This window comes from Sciurus vulgaris (genome assembly GCF_902686455.1).
Source record: "Sciurus vulgaris genome assembly, chromosome: 11".
NCBI classification, from domain to species: Eukaryota; Metazoa; Chordata; class Mammalia; order Rodentia; family Sciuridae; genus Sciurus; species Sciurus vulgaris.
Window position 1 is genome coordinate 69,204,033 of NC_136472.1, and position 18,773 is coordinate 69,222,805.

General features: G+C 39.6%; 1 protein-coding gene and 1 long non-coding RNA gene across 2 annotated transcripts in view; both read right to left on the minus strand.

Annotated features, from left to right (window-relative positions):
* LOC306640556 overlaps positions 1 to 18,773 on the minus strand; it is a 100,319-nt gene that overhangs the window by 10,845 nt on the left and 70,701 nt on the right. The gene's annotated exons all lie outside the window — the stretch shown is intronic.
* LOC306638557 (uncharacterized protein) overlaps positions 3,832 to 18,773 on the minus strand; it is a gene marked incomplete at both ends in the record, with an annotated part of 44,602 nt that continues 29,660 nt past the window's right edge. The window contains one exon of the mRNA XM_079101779.1: positions 3,832 to 4,818. Coding sequence (XP_078957905.1) covers positions 3,832 to 4,818 — 987 coding nt within the window. The remainder of the gene's footprint in view (positions 4,819 to 18,773) is intronic.

Genomic DNA, 18,773 nt, shown 5'->3' on the forward strand with positions numbered 1-18,773 from the left:
CTGGGATAATGACCAAGGTATGATAGGTATGGCTTCTCAAGGTCCTACTAGTGATTCAGTTAATTCTTCAATGATATGAAAAAATGGCACAGATCTGAAAACTGATCAAGAGGTTGTGACTTTATTGGAGTGACCATTCTTGTACCTTCTGATCTTCTATTCTTACATTGTTATAAATGGTAAGTGGTCTTGCTGGCTGCCCATCTTATTTGGTCTATTTCCCAGCTTAATACTGAATTCTTAACAGTTCCACAATCCTATGGGTTGAACCTCCTTGATGTCCCCTTTTGACCTTGCCGGTTCTTATAAATTCAGCCTGATAATTCCTGGGGGCTAAGTGCTGCCTTCTGGCCACTGTTTTGACCCCATCACACCCACAGTTATCAGTGTGCCCATGTCCGTTACTGCCTTTGCTATCATGAGTTATCTGCAGATAAGAATTGCCAGTGAACTACTTAATGGTGTTGGTACCCATGTCTACAGATCATGAAGGCTGATTGTCATGACTTCTGTAATTACTGTAATTCTCCAATGCGTCTTCTGTCATTACATAATATGTACCTTACAACATGCTCCTTCCATTTCTTATAGAACAACCTAAGCACTTTTGCTTTGCCAACCACTAGCTATTGCTATTTTTCAGGCTTACAAAAACTCCCTAGCAGTGAATTTGTTCCATTTCCTACGGTCTTTGCTGGGACCCAAGAAAGTGCCTCCCATAGTCAATTCTTTGTTTGATCTTAACGTTCTAGCCCCCTTGATCGATTCTCAAAATCCAATCCTAAGGGTTCTTTTCTCTTGCCAGTATGTGCTCATGAATTGTAAAATTCATTCCATTGTATATTTACTTCCTCCCTTATCAGGCCCTTCCTATCCCCGAAAATAAGCAGGGTTAGAGAGCATATCAGGCTGGCAGCAACTCCTGAAGATACTTGCTGCCTCACTGAAATGTTGCTTTTTGGTAGGGAAAGGTGGGTCACCTCAAGTCCAAAGCATTTGAGGTGTATGTGGTTTCAACATCCTCAAGGACGCTCATCTGGACATTCCCAGGCCTTGTTTCAGTATCCAAGTTTTTCCTAAATGCCTCTGAACTTAGAATAACTTTTTGGGCTGATCATGGAAACACTTCTAGAGCTCTGTGCCTCTAACACTTGCCTTCAGCCTGCTTCTTGGCCATTTTCAGGAGAGGAGTGTATCTTTTGTGGCTTGTAAACATACTAAGTACTCATGCCTGTTTCATAGCCCTTGATCTCATTGTCCTACAGGGCATCAATACAACATAGAAGAACCCAACAAACTCCTGACCTTGCACACTGTTCTCTCCCTAACCCCAAAGTCCAGCAGATGCACATCTGTAGTGGCATGTCACTTCACCCAGGAGACTTCTTGGTTCACTGCCAATAACGTTAACCATTTAGTCACCATACAAGGGCTAATCTCTGCCCTACCTAAATAGGAAGGATGGCATTGTCATCCACCAAGAAGTTAGGACCCAGTTCTAAATACCCCTTTTCTGACCATTCTTGGGTCCTCCACGAAGTACACCAAGATGTAATTAGGCATGTGTGACACATTGCAGGATATGAAAAGGAGCTGGAAGACCTAGGAAACTATGCTGACTTGATCTCTGTAAGGATTGAGGCAGGATAATGAGGTCTTTATTCTTGACTACATTTCTCAGTTTCAGCAAAACCAATGGGGTTCTTGGAGCCATAGTTCCTGTGTTAAGTGTTCTGTCACAGGAATTGGCCTACCTGTATCCCTATGATCCTGGATCATTGACACAAAATAGCTTCTGCAAAGTGCTGCCTTGGCAGGGGCATGGTGAGAGATTTTAGATGGCAACAGCTAAAGATTTCAATTACATTTCCTGCTATATATCTGAGTGATACCTTTTTAAAGTTTGCCACAAATAGCTTGTGTCTTACAAGTACCTTAAGATAGGTGGCCAACTTAATGCCTCTTGGCTGTATGTAAACTTCTCCAACTCTTATACTAAAATACATTAAAAACTAACTGAAGTAAAATGATATTCCATATTCAATATGCACAAGCTTTAGAGAATGCAGACAAGATTTGTGTACTACGTTGAATTCCAAAGAAAGATCACAAAATGGGTCTGTTTAACACTCTCCAACATATTTATTAGAAAATCCAAATTTCTATGCTGAAAGAAAATACAAAACTATCTCAACTTTCTCACCTGATTGGAAATTTTTAAATCACTTAAATTCTGGCTCCCTGGACCTTTCTCATTTGGTTCCCAAACAGGGTGGGGATGCATAAAATAGAACTAGTTTTTTCCCCCCCCCCACATTCCTAGAACACCTGACTCCTAGTTTTAGAGAGAGGTTATCACAATGGAATAATGTAATTAAGTTAGATAGTATAGAAGTGTGCATGTGATTTGGGACCTAAATGATCACACATTCCAGATTGCAAAAGTGGTATGATTCCCATTAGTCAAACCAGTGCAAAACTGGAAAGTTTTTTGGCTGTGATATAGTGTTCTTTTGCATTTGACTTTCTCCTGTCATGCACAATTGTGGTTGTATATACCTAAAGCCTGGTATATGCAACATTTTCCTATTTGTGGAGTTGTATTAGTAATCAGACGTGGATCTAATCCAGGTTTACCCTTTGTCTTCCCTCTGGGAAGTACTGTGAAGGAGACTGATCTGCACTCCATTCTTGAATAATGGATACAGCAAATGACTTAGAATGTTAAATTCACAACTCAAACCTCCAGAAGGAAGCCTTTTTGCTATTTCAGTTAAGCAAAGTTAGTATCAGAAAGCTAGGAGCTTTTGGAATTTAAAAAACCGGAGCTTAATTCCTAGGTTGACCTCTCGAGCTGAACAGCCTTGGCAATTCAGTCACTTCTGGGAATTTCAATTTCTTTGGAAATCTTACCTTACAGTGGTTGTGAAATTACATCAGCAATTTTCAATAGTAAAGTGCTTCAGGCATATTAACCATGTTCTAAGTATTGAGCTAACATGTAACATAAAGGGTAGTCATATCTACAAACTACATAACTTGTAACTTTATGCTAATCCATTTCTATAAAGAGTGCCTTATGAACAGTATCAGGGTTGGGGGTGGTACTTCTGTGGGGAAGGTAAGATTTTTCCCTTTCTTGGAGCCCTCACCTGTTCAAGCCTGGCAAGAAATACAAGAGTGAAATACAAGTTAGTCATTTTTTCCATCTCCCTTCATTGAGCCAATAACTTGCCAGGTCACATTCTTTCATGGGTGGTGTCCCCCCATACCTAATGGGCATGCAGGTCAGTCTTCAGAACACTACATACTTCATTAGCATAAGCAGTTTTAGCAGAATTTCAATTGCTAACATTAACTGAGGAAATCTTTATAGTTAAGGTGATTTTGAAATGATCCAGTTTTTAGGATTTACTTAAAAACAAAACTGAATAGAAAGTATTAGTATATAATACCAACTTCAACAAAAACAGGGTTAAGTAACTTTGCATGAGTTCACAAAGCAAGGATATCTTGTTCCATTTTTCTTGTAATATAAAACATGAATAATACTTAAGATGTCAGGATATTTGGAAGAACTGCCTTATAAGTTCTGGAAAGACACTTGCTGCTACTAATGCTGTCAGTTATTATTGGTTTCTTTGCAGTTCAAACATCCTCCAGTCATAAGACAGACATCTTCTACCCTTTAAGAACTTAAGAGTTCTAAACTTCCTTTGAAACTGTAAATTTGGGCCTAATATCTTAGACTTATTGGTTTATAAATAAGAAGTAGCCCTCCATATTTAAATCCTCCATGAGTGTATTTGAGAGGCGGGGGGAAAGTAGCAATTATCTGATCTTGGTTCCTGTCTTCAGGATTTGAAAAATCCTCTCTCGGATCTGCTTGGTTCGGACAGCGTAGACGATGGGATTGAGGATTGGAGGAACAAGCAGATAGAAGTTGGCCAGCAAGGTGTGGATTGGAGGAGGTACTTGGTGACCAAATCTGTGAATGAGGGAAGAGACAGCAATGGGAACATAGAAGATCAGGATGGCACTAATGTGAGAACCACATGTCCCCAGGGTTTTAAACCTGGCCTCAGGGGTGGCCAGCCCCATCACAGCCCTGAAAATCATCACATAGGAAGCAGCAATGGCCAGAGAGTCCAAGATCAACACCAGAAAGCCAATGGTCAGTCCATAAACGTTGTTGATTCTGCTGTCGCCACATGTCAAGGTGACCACAGCCATATGTTCACAGTAGGAGTGGGAGATGACATGGGTTTTATAGAAGGGCAGCCTCAGGCGGATCATCAAAGGCAGGGGTCCAATGTAAAGAACTCCTCGGAGGAGGGCAGCCAGCCCCAAATGAACCACCACTGAGTGGGTGAGTACTGTTGTGTGACGTAGTGGGTGGCAGATTGCTACATAGCGATCAAAAGCCATGGCAAGGAAGATGCCTGACTCAACAGTGGCAAAGCAATGAATGAGGAACATTTGGCTCAAGCAGGCATCCAAGCCAATGTTGCCAGCACCAAACCAGAAAATTCCCAGAAGTTTGGGCATAGTGGAAGTAGACAGAACCAGGTCAATAATAGCCAGCATGCACAGGAAGAAGTACATGGGCTGGTGCAAGCTACGTTCTACCCTTACCACAGCCAGGATGGTGATGTTCCCCACCACAGCCATCAAGTACATGGAGCCAAAGGGGATGGAGAGCCAGATGTGCAGAGACTCCAATCCTGGTATGCCCAGGAGCTGGAAGGAGTTGGGTACTGAGCAGACATTATGAAAGGTGAGCATGGCTATTTTTAAGTGAACCTTCGCATTTGTGCCCTAAAATGCCGCAGAACGTATCTCCTGAAAGGAAAAGATGATCATTTTCTTAGATCATAAGATTTTTAAAAATCTAGATAAAATGATATATAACAAGCTTATAGAATAAACCAAAGAATTTTATACCATAAATGCCTTGTTTCACTACAATAAATTTAACAAGCACAAATACATATTTGAAACGTATGTATTCAAGGAGTAATTGTGCGTCAACAAATTGACCTAAGACATATGTACCCATTCATTCATTTACCTCTGCAGGTATGATCTGAGAAGGCTACTGGGACCTACCATGCTTTCGAGTGACAGCTCCTTAAACGTACTGAAGCTAAGACACAAGGTCAACATGGAGTCCATGGTGAACTAAACCTGCAGCTTGGGACCAGCATTAATACTAAATGACCTCAACCAGAGAAACAAGTCGTACCCCATTTGTTTGAATCACAATTATTTAAAAAATGACCTGAGACAAGTCTGATCTTCAGGCCAAAATGACAAGGCAGATACAGGAAATTGAAAATAGGACTTCTGGAGGGTGAACACAAGGTGATCCTGAAAGATGAATGCTGACTGAAACTGTAGCTGATGCTCAAAGGGAGAAACCTGTCAATGGCCTTGCTCTTCCTTCAGAGGCTTAATGTGAAGATAACCTCCTTCTCTGGCCTCTAAACAGGAAGGCAGAGGGTACATTCAGTGCAGAGTGTTGGGAAGCCTAGATGGTAAATATTTGGCCAAAGAAATGGCTTTCCTAAGAGTCCAGAGCAAAAGAGCAAAAACAAAGGCTAAAAGGGAGATACCTAAAGGAAGAAAAGTTTTGTAGTCTTGTATTGGTTTTATCAAAGCAAAGCACTACTTTGTGCCTTTTATATGCTTAAGGGACTGGAAGGAAGGTAAGGAGTACATAAGCAAGCAGCTTTGTCTTTTACATCTTAAAACTAGTTAGTCTGGCTTGGGAATTAGATGGTAATCTAACTAGCAGAACACTTGTCTAATTTGGGAATTCTCCCGATCGAATTTCAGATCCTGGCAGTGGGATCTTAAGCAAATTATCCTATTATAAAACTTAGTAAAAGAACTTTGAGCTGTGTATCTCCAAGGACCCTTCTAGATATCTGATTGTTGCCTCCAGAAATTGACATTTATGGGATATATTGCCCAGATTCCCCTGTCCTCTCATTTCCAAGTAAGCCCAGAGAATGTGAGGATCAGCAGGAGATAAAAGGGTAGTAATTGGAGATCAGACTATACTCCCCAGTTCCCTTCTCACCAGGCATGTTTGGCAGGATCTTGGCCTTCTACCAAAGGCACCAATTCCTGAAAAACGACCCTCCCTGTGTTCTGGTAACTACTACCTGGTAAGGCCTAGGTTAAGTAATACCGTTAGTCCTGGTGCTTCACCACTGTTTTTCCCCATACTAACCGTGCCTCTGCAGATGATCCCTTCAGTTGTCCCCATAACCCTGCCATGAGTTCTTGTGGGTACAGATCATATCTCAGCAGTACACAATCCTTATGCAGCGTTCCCTTCACAAGCAGATTGCTGCCTAGCAGGACGCAGAATCTAAAATTAGACATGTCATAGAACTTAAGAGCTATCTCCCATGGAAATCAAAGGCTAGATAAACTTTCCCCACACTTAGAAAGCCTCCCTTTATTAGTAGGGACAAAAGGAATTTCTAATCAAATAACTCTTTAACTTGTTCTCAGCAAAGCAATAATGGGGAAAATATTTTGCTTTACTCCAGGGAAAAGGAGTCTCTGAATAAAAATCAGCAGGACTTGCCAAGTGAGTTCTGTCCTAATTCCTAGACAGCTGTTACTTATCTCCTGTTAGTGAAACCATTTCAATGTATCTTTCCAATGCCATTTGAGTCCCTTCACTACTGCCCTGGTGGGAGGCTCCCCTCTAGGTTTTAGAGGAAAGGTTGTACAATAGCAGGATCTCACAGGCACAACTCAATGTGCACTATGTACATGAAGGGAAGTGATTGTGAAATCCAACAGGCCTCTCCCATCTTGGACCATGTTTGAGCCAAGTACAAAAAATCCTTAGACCTCCAGACTGACCTTGGTCCTTCATACCTGACAACTCAACTGTTTGCCTGATGGATATTCAACCTTAATTTCATCTCTCCATCTCTGAACACATTATGAAACTGGAAAGGGTACTGGTATTGGAAAAGATTCTTTCCCTGAGCACCTAACATTATGTCCTTATGCCTCCCCAGTCAGCAGACTTCATAGCTTAAATATACCATGAGGCTGCAGCAACGCCTGCACACCAAGGAATGTAAGGTTTCACTACGTGACACATGACACCCTCCTCCCGAGTTCCCCATCCAGATACATCTGCCATAACCAAATACAGCTCTTGCCATTCCTCACCTTGCTTACCTTCCAACAAAGCTGGGTGTTTCTTGACAGTATTCTTTTTGTCTCTAATAATTATCCATATTTTTGTACTGGAATGGCACTACCTTCACCTGGTAGATGTGCAAGATTTTCCTTGTCAGATATCTATGGAAGCCTGGTTTAACTTAGTTTGGTAAGTTAGTTCTGTGAATGACCTACTGCTGTGCACATCTCCCTAGATAGAAAAGTTAACAGAAGGGTAGTTATTGTCTGTCTTGTTCTGTACAGTAATCCCTGTTAGCATAGTACTTAGTCCTATTCATGGGAATAAAATACGGCACCTATTTCAGGCACCTGGAGAAGTGCCTGTCTTACATGTTCATTGGTGAACTAGAAGCCTCTCCTGAACCTCTTTGACTGTGTAGACTCCACCTATGAAGTCCCCTTCCAAGAGAATCTCTTCCCTCTGTCTTACATTTTATACAGGAACATGATCTAAAGTTGGCTGCCCAAGAATCCCAATCCTAATCGAGGGAGTCCTCCTGAAGCTCCTGCTCCTTTTCTAGATTCCCCTTCATGGGATTCTCTTACCTGGACTGGTTATGTCAGAGCCTGGGTCTCTAACTGCCTAAGACCTTGTACTTAAAAACGTTCTACTCAGGAGTCTGGGGAATTCCATTTTAGAGAAGTGGGGGAGGTTCAGCGTCCAATGAAGGATAATAGCTGACTTGTCTCAGATGGATGAGCAGAGTCTAAGTGAGCACAGCTGTCCCCAGCATGTTAAGATTGGTCTGGGGGGACTACAGGGAAGGTCAGACCTCTTCAGTTAGAATCTCTGGGGTCCAAATGCTGCTCTCGCTCCTCTGCCTCCCTGGAGTCGGCAGCTATTCTGAGGACACCAAATGGAACTTTGTAAAGGCTTTCTGGGATAGACGAGTCTTTTTGGACTGAGATTAGAGGTCAGCCTAGCTATAAATCTGTTTTATCTTTGAGGGTGATAGTCCTGAATTAACACTAAGGCATCTCAATGGCAGTGCCTCAAACTAGACTCCCTACACACTCTGGTTTACATCACAAGAGAAGGACTCCATGAACCTGCAAAGATACACCACTCCACCCACATTCTTATGCAGCCAACATTCCCCAACATGCCTTGCAAAAGAAGCCAACTGAAGAAACTGTCTTGGGGTAGAATAGGATGCTTATGGGTTGGAGTCTCATATGCTCGGATGAGACAGTATGTAAGTCTCCAAAGACTCAAATCTGCAAAGTCAGCCCAATTATACACTGTGACCTCAAACTATTTCATCTCCATTTTTTTAAAGTGTAAAATAGGAATAATAGCTACTTTGGATAATTTGTGACTTAAAAACGGTATAGAGGCAAACATCTATGCCTGAACAGCATAAGTGCCATTACTGCCGTGGTTTCCCCATGTGCAGGAAGGGTTAGCTTTCATAAGCCTGGGATACGAAACCTTCCTCCAGATGATAAGGAGCCAGTGTGATCAAGGAAGATGCTAGTGTAATCATTACAAGGTTTCCTATTCTCCATGCTTCTTTCAGAGGCTATTTCCATAGATCCTCTGGAGAAACTGGGAAACTTTTAAACTACTCCCAAGCCTAAACTTCACATTCTATGTAAATTGCTCTTGTCAAAATATACAGATTATTTCACTTCCATGCCTGCTTAATATACTGTGCCATAAACCAAGTAAGAAACTAGGAATGTCATTCCATACAAATTCATATCTAGCTTCTGAGACTTGGTTCAGTATTTTTCACCTGCAATGGATGAGCTCTGCCTTGCATGAACCTGGAGTTTGAGGGGTTTTTTTGTTCTTGTGACTAGATGTTTTGCATGATTTAAATTGAGTGCATTTGAATAAGGGGTGAAATCTCATATGTTTAATCTTCACATTATCAACTCAACCTTTTTCATTCGGAGAGTTATGCATCAGATGTGCAGGACAGCTTAAAAGCATTCCTTTTCTGTGGGATCTTAAATCTGTATTAAATACATGTCAGTTGAGCCTTGGAAACGCCCCAGTCAGAAGCAAATATTGTCAGCATTCGTTCTAACACTGTCCAGGAGAGGGCACCCAGTGACAAGACTAGGCTCCAGAACACAAAAGAAAACGTCAAGTTTGGCATCATTATCTTCACCTTTCATTCATATAACGATTTTTACCTCGGCTTTAGTTTTATCTAATCACCCTGTCATACAATTTGACTCCCCATGTACATCAAAGGTACAAATGTGCTGCTCAAGCCAACAATGATACTAACCGCATTTCTACGTAAGTTGAATAGTGGACTTCTGGTTTGGACTTCTGATTTATAACTATCAGTGAACTTAATGTTTATCTGAAATCCATGTTCATGTGCAATTCTAGGGGGGAATTTTTAAGCTTCTTATCAAATGCTTAATGTATGAGAATAAACACTATTTGACCTGCATAAATCTCTGAAGACTAATTACCTGATCTATAAGTGAGATACTGATGCTAAGATAGGCACAATATTTTTTTAAACCTTAGCTTAGGTGGTAGTCAAAATTTAGGCTCTGGGGTCAGACAAATTTGAGCTCATGCCCTTTTCCAAGAGGAAATTTATGTACCCAGTGACTGTGTAGCATAGACCCATATCTACCCAATTTCCACTTCCAACACTTACCAAATGTGTTCCTGTTCAAGTTACGTATAAATCTTTCCTACTCATTCCATCCTGACCCCAACTCCTAAGGGTCACTCCTTTTTGTGAGGTTTTCCAACGTCCTTTGTCCAAACTTCTATATCCTTCAGCCCACTATAAACTTTATTGCTGATCCTCAACCCATCCAATCCATAGCCTGCCTGCCTATATGGGTCCCTATGAGGCTGTCGATTAGTCTTTTTCTGTGCCTTCCAACACATGAGGTTTAAGAGCCTGAAGCAACTTGGAGCACACCTAGAGGGCAGCATCCCCTTCAGATATTCATCTACATAGGCACTCTGACATTTGGCTGTATAACTAGTATCTTGGTCAATTTGGGTGGCAGAATGAGGAAATGTACATTATCCCAATTACATTTTTTTAAAATATAAGTCTTGGACATTGAAAACCATTCCCCCAGCATTAGTAAGGACTTCATATGTCATGCTCTCATCCCCTTACTGCCATGTGCTGTTATAATCTAGTTGCATCTCTCCAACTTTCTCAACCCTCCTTATAGAAAGAACCCTATGAAAAACTTCTATAATCCCCGCCTTCCAGATGGGAACCAAGGCACAGAAGCTAAGCAAATAAGATTTACAGTGTCCAAAAGCAAGTGTTCATACATCCAGGTTCAAATTCTCCATCTTACCTACACTAAGTATGTGGTATGCCCAAGTTTAGCTCTTACATAAACACTTCTAAAATGTTAAATATCTGAGGGATACTCATGCTTTTAACAAGAGACAATACTAGCTGATCACTTCATAACTCAAGTACTTTTTGGATTACATTTTACTGTTCTAACTTTTGTGAAGTGCATGACCATATGGCATAAGCTACAAATAAAGGAATAAGAATCAAATATTTCTACTTAAATACCTATTGAGGCTTGGAAGAAAACTTTTTTCCCCAACCTGAATAAATCTTGTACTTCACCCTAGTTCCTGGCATCAATGGAGAAGTCTTTAACTATGCAAATAAACCATTCAACTCCCTGGCCAACTTGATCTCCTCAAACTGTGATAGCTGTCCCAATTATGTTATTTCTAGTTTAATTGTTTGAGGGAATACCTTGATTTCTAAAATTCAGGTATGTCATGACCTAAACTGATCTAACATGAATAATTCTTGTGATCTCAAATGTGTATTCTGCTATTCTGTAGATGGAAATTGGAGTTATTTAAAGGGACTGGTTTTGTTTTTTTTTTTTTTTTTTTTTTTTTTTCTCTCCCTATTGCATCTATTACCTACTGATGTAGTGGAGACTATATGCCCCTCTAATAGTGGACTCACCTATTCATGTCGTCGTATTTTTGCCTCACAATTTTGATCATAAAGAACCTATACACCAAGAATTGTTTAGTATGAGGTAACTGTACTTACGTGGGGTTGTCTTCTGTACCATTGGTCTGCCTATTTTGGTGCCAACACCATGCCGTTTTTGTTACTATTCTGTAGTATAGTTTAAGGTCTGGTAATATGATGCCTCCTGCTTCACTTTTTCTGCTCAGAATTGTTTTGGCTATTTGAGGTCTTATTCTTCCAGATGAAGTTCATAATTGCTTCCTCTATTTCTATGAGGAATGTCATTACGATTTTAATTGGAATTGTATTAAATTTCTACAGCACCTTTGATAGAATAGCCATTTTGATGATATTCTGCCTATCCAAGAACATGGGAGATCTAAGGTTCTTTAATTTCTCTAGTGTTCTGTAGTTCTCATTGTAGAGGTCTTTCACCTCTTTTGATTCCCAAGTAGCTTATTCTTGAGGCTATTGAGTGGTTTTCCTAACATCTTTCAGAGGATTCATCACTTATGTATAAATCGAATGCATTTCTATTCATATTTTATATTCTACTTTGCTGAATTCACTTCTAGAAGTTTTCTAGTGGAGTTTTTGTATCCTCTAAACATAATTGTGTCATCAGCAAATAGTGACAGCTTGTTCTTATTTGTATCCATTTAATTTCTTTGGTCGAATTGCTCTCTCTGGCTAGTGTTTCAAGGACGATATTGAATAGAAGTGGTAAAAGAGGGCATCCTTGTCTTGTTCCAGTTTTTAAAGGGAATACTTTCAGTTTTTCTTCATTAAGAATGATGTTGGTCATGGGCTTAGCACAAATAGCCTTTACAATGTTGGGTATGTTCCTAATACCCCTATTTTTTTTCCTAGTGTTTTAAACATGAAGGGGTGCAGTATTAAACACTTTTTCAGCATCTATTGAAATCATGATTCTTTAAGTCTATCCATGTGATTTACATTTATTGATTTCCAGATGTTGAACCAACCTTGCATCCCTGGGATAAACCCCACTTGATCGTGGCACACTATATTTTTAATGTTCTTGTATATGATCTGCCAGAATTTTAAGGATTTTTGCATCTATCTTCATCAGGGATATTGGTCTAAAGTTTTTTGATGCATTTTTGTCTGGTTTTGGTATCAGTGATATTATCATAGAATGAATTTGGAAGGGTTCCCTCCTTTCCTATTTCCTGGAATACTTTGAGAAGTATCGGAATTAGTTCTTTAAAGGTCTTGTAGAATTCAGCTGAGAATCCATCTGGTTCTGGGCTTTTCTTGGTTGGTCGGCTTTTGATGTCTTCTATTTCAGTGCTTGAAATCAGTGCTCGAGATTGATTTAAATTGTATGTTTTACTGCTTCAGTTTGGAAGGATCATATGTCTCTAAAAATTTGTCAATGTCTTCTATTTTGTTGGAATACATATTTTCAAAGTAGTTTCTAATTAGACAAAGGAGCCAAAAACATACAATGGAGAAAAGAGCCTGTTTAAATGGTGCTGGCAAAACTGGGAATCCACATGCAGTAAAATGAAACTAAACCTCTCGCCCTGCACAAAACTCAATGAATCAAGGACTTAGGAATTGAACCAGAGACCATGCACCAAATAGAAGTAGGCCCAAATCTTCATGTTGGCATAGGATCAGACTTCTTTAACAAGACTCCCAAAGCTGAAGAGATCAAAGCAAGAATCAATAAATGGGATGGATTCAAACTAAAGTTTCTCAGCAAAGGATGCAATCAATAATGTGAAAAGACCCTACAGATTGTCCTAAGATTTCAACTAACTCAAATTAGAATTTCTATTAAGAAAACAAGCAATAATAAATGTTGGTGTGGATGTGGTGGGCGGGGGGGAGACGCACTCATACATTGCTGGGGAGTTGCAAATTGGTATGGCCACTCTGGAAAGCAATGTGGAGATTCTTCAGAAAACTTAATGTACCCACCTATTGACCCAGTTATCCTACTCAGTTTATACCTGAAGGACTTAAAACTAGCACACTACAGTAACACAGCCACACCAATGTTTATAGCAGCTCAATTCACAATAGCTAGATTGTGGAACCAACCTAGATGCCCTTCAACAGATGAATGGATAAAGAAACTGTGTGTGTGTGTGTGTATACAATGGAATATTATTCAGCCATAAAGAATATTATGGCATTTACAGATAAATAGATGGAGTTGGAGAATATCATGCTAAGAGAAATAAGTTGATGCCAAAAATCCAAAAGCTGAATGTTTTCCCTGATGAGTGGATGATGATGATATATAATGGGGACTGGGGAGTTAGAAGAATGGAGGAACTTTAGATTATGTAGAGGGAAATGAGAGGGATTGGGTATGAAAAATGGTGGAATGAGGTGACATCATTATCCTATGTACACAAGTGGTATGAATCCACATCATGCACAACCACAAACTAAAAGATGTATCCCATTTGTGTACAATGAATCAAAATGCAGTCTGTAAAAATAAAAATGGGTTTTCAGACTTGAGTTCCATGTACCTATTTATGAAAGATAACTTAAGTCTTTGACACAAATTCATGTGGCTACTCCAGCTTTATTTTGATTAGTGTTATTCAAGTGGTAAAGGAAGATGCTTTTGATACATCCTTTAAAGAAGTCTGGTAAACAATACGCATTTGTGTTTTGGAGTCAGCCTTCGTGTCAGCAAGTCAACTGATTGAGTAAGGCAGATGGGTTCTACTGACTAAAGAAAGGCAATCTACCAACTTAACATTAATTTCTTTCAAACAGCATCCCACAGAAGCCCGAGTGTTTTATCATATCTGAGCATCCTGTGACCCAATGGACATAAAACTAACCATGACACGTCTCCCCCTTAGCCTGTTACCATGAACATCTTTCAAACCATATTTCTAAAGACGAGTCGTGATTCTGCTTTATAACCGTTCCATGTGTTACCAAAGACGTACCTTCTGAAGGTGAAGTCCTTGAGTGGTATCTTTGACACGCCATCACTTAAATACTATTAAAGTACTTAAGCACAACATGTTAATACATGGTATAAAGATACAGAAAGTAAACCTTGGTTCAATATACACAAGCAAATTCATAAGAAATAAGAAAATACGCATGGCAGCTCCAGTCCTCATTTCTTCTAGGTCATGTAGTTGTAGCAGGTACTTACAAACATCTACCTCTTCTGAATTACCTTTGCCTTCAGCAAACATGTTGGCTAGCCATAGCTCTCCCCCCCCCCCCCACCCACGCCCAGTGGAGTGACTCAAACGTCCATTCCTGAAGGGCCTGGGCCACTGGTAGTTCTACCTGAACAACACTGTCTTCTGCTGACTCACTCTCGGGGTCTGGTTATACCAAAGCACCCAAAGGGAGTTCATGTGTTCCAGACAGTCTTCCTCACCTCCATTAAACTAGGAGTCCAGGCTCTCCCGGTGGTTGCGGGATTGATCCCTGTAGTCGTCATTGCTCCCTTCTTTGCCTATTGAATCAGAAACATGACCTCAGCAGCCAGGTGGCCCTCTTAATTTTTAGTTTAATGGAATTATTTCTGCAAGGAGACACAGCATTCTTCCCTTTGGGACCAAAACCTCTAGACCAGCAGAGACTAAGAAATAGTAAGTGAAACTTGGATCATGAGGGTTATCGGTGGTATTGCTCCCACTTCACTTTGATTTCTGGACCCATGAATCCTAGTGGTGGGGAAAACGGCTCCACGTGGTAGATCCTGATTCAGTATGTATAGAGCTTTACCCCTGCCCTTCAAGGTATTACCACCCAGGTGTTACAGCTGAGTCTTCAAAAGGTTACTTTGTCCTATCAAACCAGCTACTTCAGAATGGGGAGGGAAGATAAGGTAAGCATGAGCATAGGCCAGTTGAGCTTCATTTGCTGTGAAGTGGGTTACTCAAGCAATGCTAGGTATAGAACACCATGGCAGTAGACAAGACCTCCTATAAGTCCAGGCAGTAGGTACCAAGCACCACTGGATCTGCTGGATCACATGGACAAGTATAGAGCAGCTTGTATAAGGGCCGGGACCTGTGGCAGAACCATGAGTCCCACTAAAATGTTTCCTGGGTCACTTGTAAATGAGATGGAATAGTACATCCAAATGAAGGACGTGTTACTTCAAACCTAGTAGACACACTAGTGCCTCCCTCATGGTGTTAGGGGGAGCCAAATGCAGTAAGTTGCCCTTTAAGGCCATCTAAATGTGCCCCATGTCAGAAGACCCCTAGAAATTTCACTGAGGTACAAGGCTCTTGAATTTTAGTCAGATTCATTCCTTGCCATCATTTTACCAATGATTCTAGTAGTCGTTACATCTCCCTAAGTCCAATCAGCACAATGTTGTCAATGTAATCAACTGGTGTGTTCTTGTGGAAGGGAAAGAACAAGATCCTGCTAACTAAATTTAAAGTTTATATTCCCCTGCAGGATGATAGTGAAGGCATATTTGTCAAATAGATTAAAACTGCTTCTAGTAGAACTTATAGGGGTAGAAAAAAAAACACCTATTTAATAGGTACACACTGGGTACCAGAATCTGTTGACTCAAACAACAAAACCACATCTGGTATAGCAATCACAATTGGAATCACTTGGTTACAATAATCCAGTGTGGTTTTTCATTTATTTACATGTGCATGGTACAATAAACATGATCAATAGGCAAGTTAAATCAACCTAATATATCTATTGATGGATAGACAAAGAATGTGATAGATGTACCATAGAATATAACTCAGACTTTTAAATTCTGTACACATTGATAAATTTCCTTCCACTCCTAAGTTGTCATGGGTTTTTTTGGTATTGAATTTAGTTCTTTATATAATGGATACTAAGTCCTTATCAGGAATGTTTGCAGATATTTTGTCTCATTCTGTTTTTTCCTTGACTGCACAAACTTTATTTTGACTACATTTGAAGTTGCAGGTGATATCCAAGAAATAATTGCTCATACTAATGTCCAGAAGGTTTATCCTAATGTTTCTTCAGAAATGCTATACATTCAAGCTTTAGATTTAATACCTAATCCATTTTGAGTTGGGCTTTGTATACTGTAAGATAAGGGTTCAAGTCCATCCTCTTATATAAGGATATCCAGTTTTCCCAGCACTGTTGTAGAGATTTTCCTGTCACCACTGTGTTCTTGTCAACTTTGTTAAAGATTAAGGTCATAAATCTATAGATTTACTCCCATGCCCACTTCTGTTTCATGGATCTGGGTCTGTTTTCATGCCTGTACAGTATCATTTGGGTTTCTATAGCTTTGCAGTATATTTTGAAGTAAGGTAGTATGTCTCTAGCTTTGTTCGTTCTTGTTCAAGGTTCCTTTGGCTATTCAGTGTCTTTGTGATTCCATACAAATTTTAAGATTGTTTTTTCTACTTTTGTGAATTTCCCTTGCTTGTAAAAGGGGTTGTATTGAACTTAAAGATCCCTTTGAGTAATATGTGCATTTTAAGAATATCCTTCCAACTTGAATATTTAACCAAGGAGATGAAAGAATTCTTAATTCTTAATGTAAGAATAAAATCCTGAAGACATTGGGAAGATTTTATGCTATAATAAATGGAATTGTTCAATTACTGTTTTCAAAGAGTTGGCTAGTATATAGAAACATTAGGGTGGTTTTAATTTTAGACTGCATTTTGACTCATCATACACAAATGGGGTACATCCTCTTGTTTCTATGGCTGTGCACAATGTAGATTCATACCACTTGTGTAATCATACATGTACATATGGTAATGATGTCTGTCTCATTCCACCATTTTTCATACCCCCACCTCTCTTCCCTCTCATTTCCCTCTATGAAATCTAAGGTTCCTCCATTCTCTCACCCCCACCTGCCCACCCCCATTATATATCATCATTCACTTATCAAGGAACACATTTGGCCTTTGGATTTTTGAGATCGGTTTATTTCACTTGGCATGATATTCTCCAACTCCATTTACCTGGCAAATGCCATAATATTCTTCATGGCTGAATAATATTCCATTGTGTATATATACCAGAGTTTCTTTATCCATCTGTTGAAGGGCAGTTAGATTGGTTCCACAATCTAGCTATCATGAATTGAGCTGATATAAACATTGTGTTACTGTTGTACACTGACTTTAAGTCCTTTGGGTATAAACCAAGGAGTGGGATAATGGGTCAAAAGGTGGGTCCATTCCAAGTTTTCTGAGGATTCTCTACACTGCTTTCCAGAGTGGCTGCACAATTTGCAACTCCACCAGCAACGTAAAAGTGAGCCTTTTTTTAATAGCCATTCTAATTGGAGTAAAATCTTGTTTTAATTTGCACTTCTCTAATTACTAGAGATGTTGAACACTTCATATATTAACTGCCTGTATACCTATAAAGTGTCCAGTTCCTTGGCCCATTTATTGATTGGCTTCTTTGTATTTTTGGGGTAAAGTTTTTTAAGTTCTTTATAAATTTTGGAGATGTGTTCTATCTGAAGTGTGTGTAGAATGAAAACTGCAGAACACTAAAAGAAATTCAAGAAAAACTTAGATGGAAAGATCTCCCATGTTCTTGGATAGGCAGAATTAATATTGTCAAAATGACCATTCTACCAAAGATGCTATACAGATTAAATGCAATTCCAATTAAAATCCCAATGACATTCCTCATAGAAATAGAGAAGCAATCATGAACTTCATCTGGAAGAGTAAGAGACCTTGTATAGCCAAAACGGTCCTGAGCAGGAAAAGTGAAGCAGGAGGTATCACAATACCAGATCTTAAACTATTCTACAGATCAATAGTAACAAAAGTGGCATGGTATTGGCACCAAAATAGGCAAACCATTGGTACAGAATAAGACAAACCATAAAAATAGTTGCCTCATACTACACAAATGTGCCAAAAACATACAATAAAGAAAAGATGGCCTCTTCAACAAATGGTGCTGGCAAAACTGGAAATCCATATGCAGTAAAATGAAATTAAACCTCTTGCCCTGCACAAAACTCAACTCAATGGATCAAGGACCTAGGAATTGGACCAGAGACCCTGCACCAAACAAGACAAAGTAGGTTCAAATCTTCATGTTGGCTTAGGACCAGACTTCCTTAAGACTCCCAAAGCACAAGAAATCAAAGCAAGAATCAATAAATGGGATGGACTTATCCTAAAGCTTTTTCTCAGCAAAGGATACAATCAAGAATGTGAAAAGAGCCTACAGAGGAGAAAATCTCTTCCACACTCACTTCAGATGGGGTGGTTTTTATTGAATCTTACCAAATTTGGGGGGCTTGGTATTTAGGATCTTCTGTATATGAGGCCATCTGCAAACAACTTTTTATTTTAATGCCTCTTATTTCTTAATTGCTCTAATACTGCCAGTACCCATTACATATAAGTGGTGAAAGGGGACATCTTTCTCTCGATCTTGAGCTTTCAGCTATTCATCAAGTATACTAGTTGTGAGCTTCTCGTGACTTTGGTTTAGGTACAGAAGGAATGTACCTTTGAGTTTTCATGAAGGAATATTGTCTTTTTCTGCATCTATTCCTGTGTTCTGTTATCACATGGATTGACTGCCTATGTTGGACCACAATTGTATCTTTTGTGTTAAATTGAATTTGCT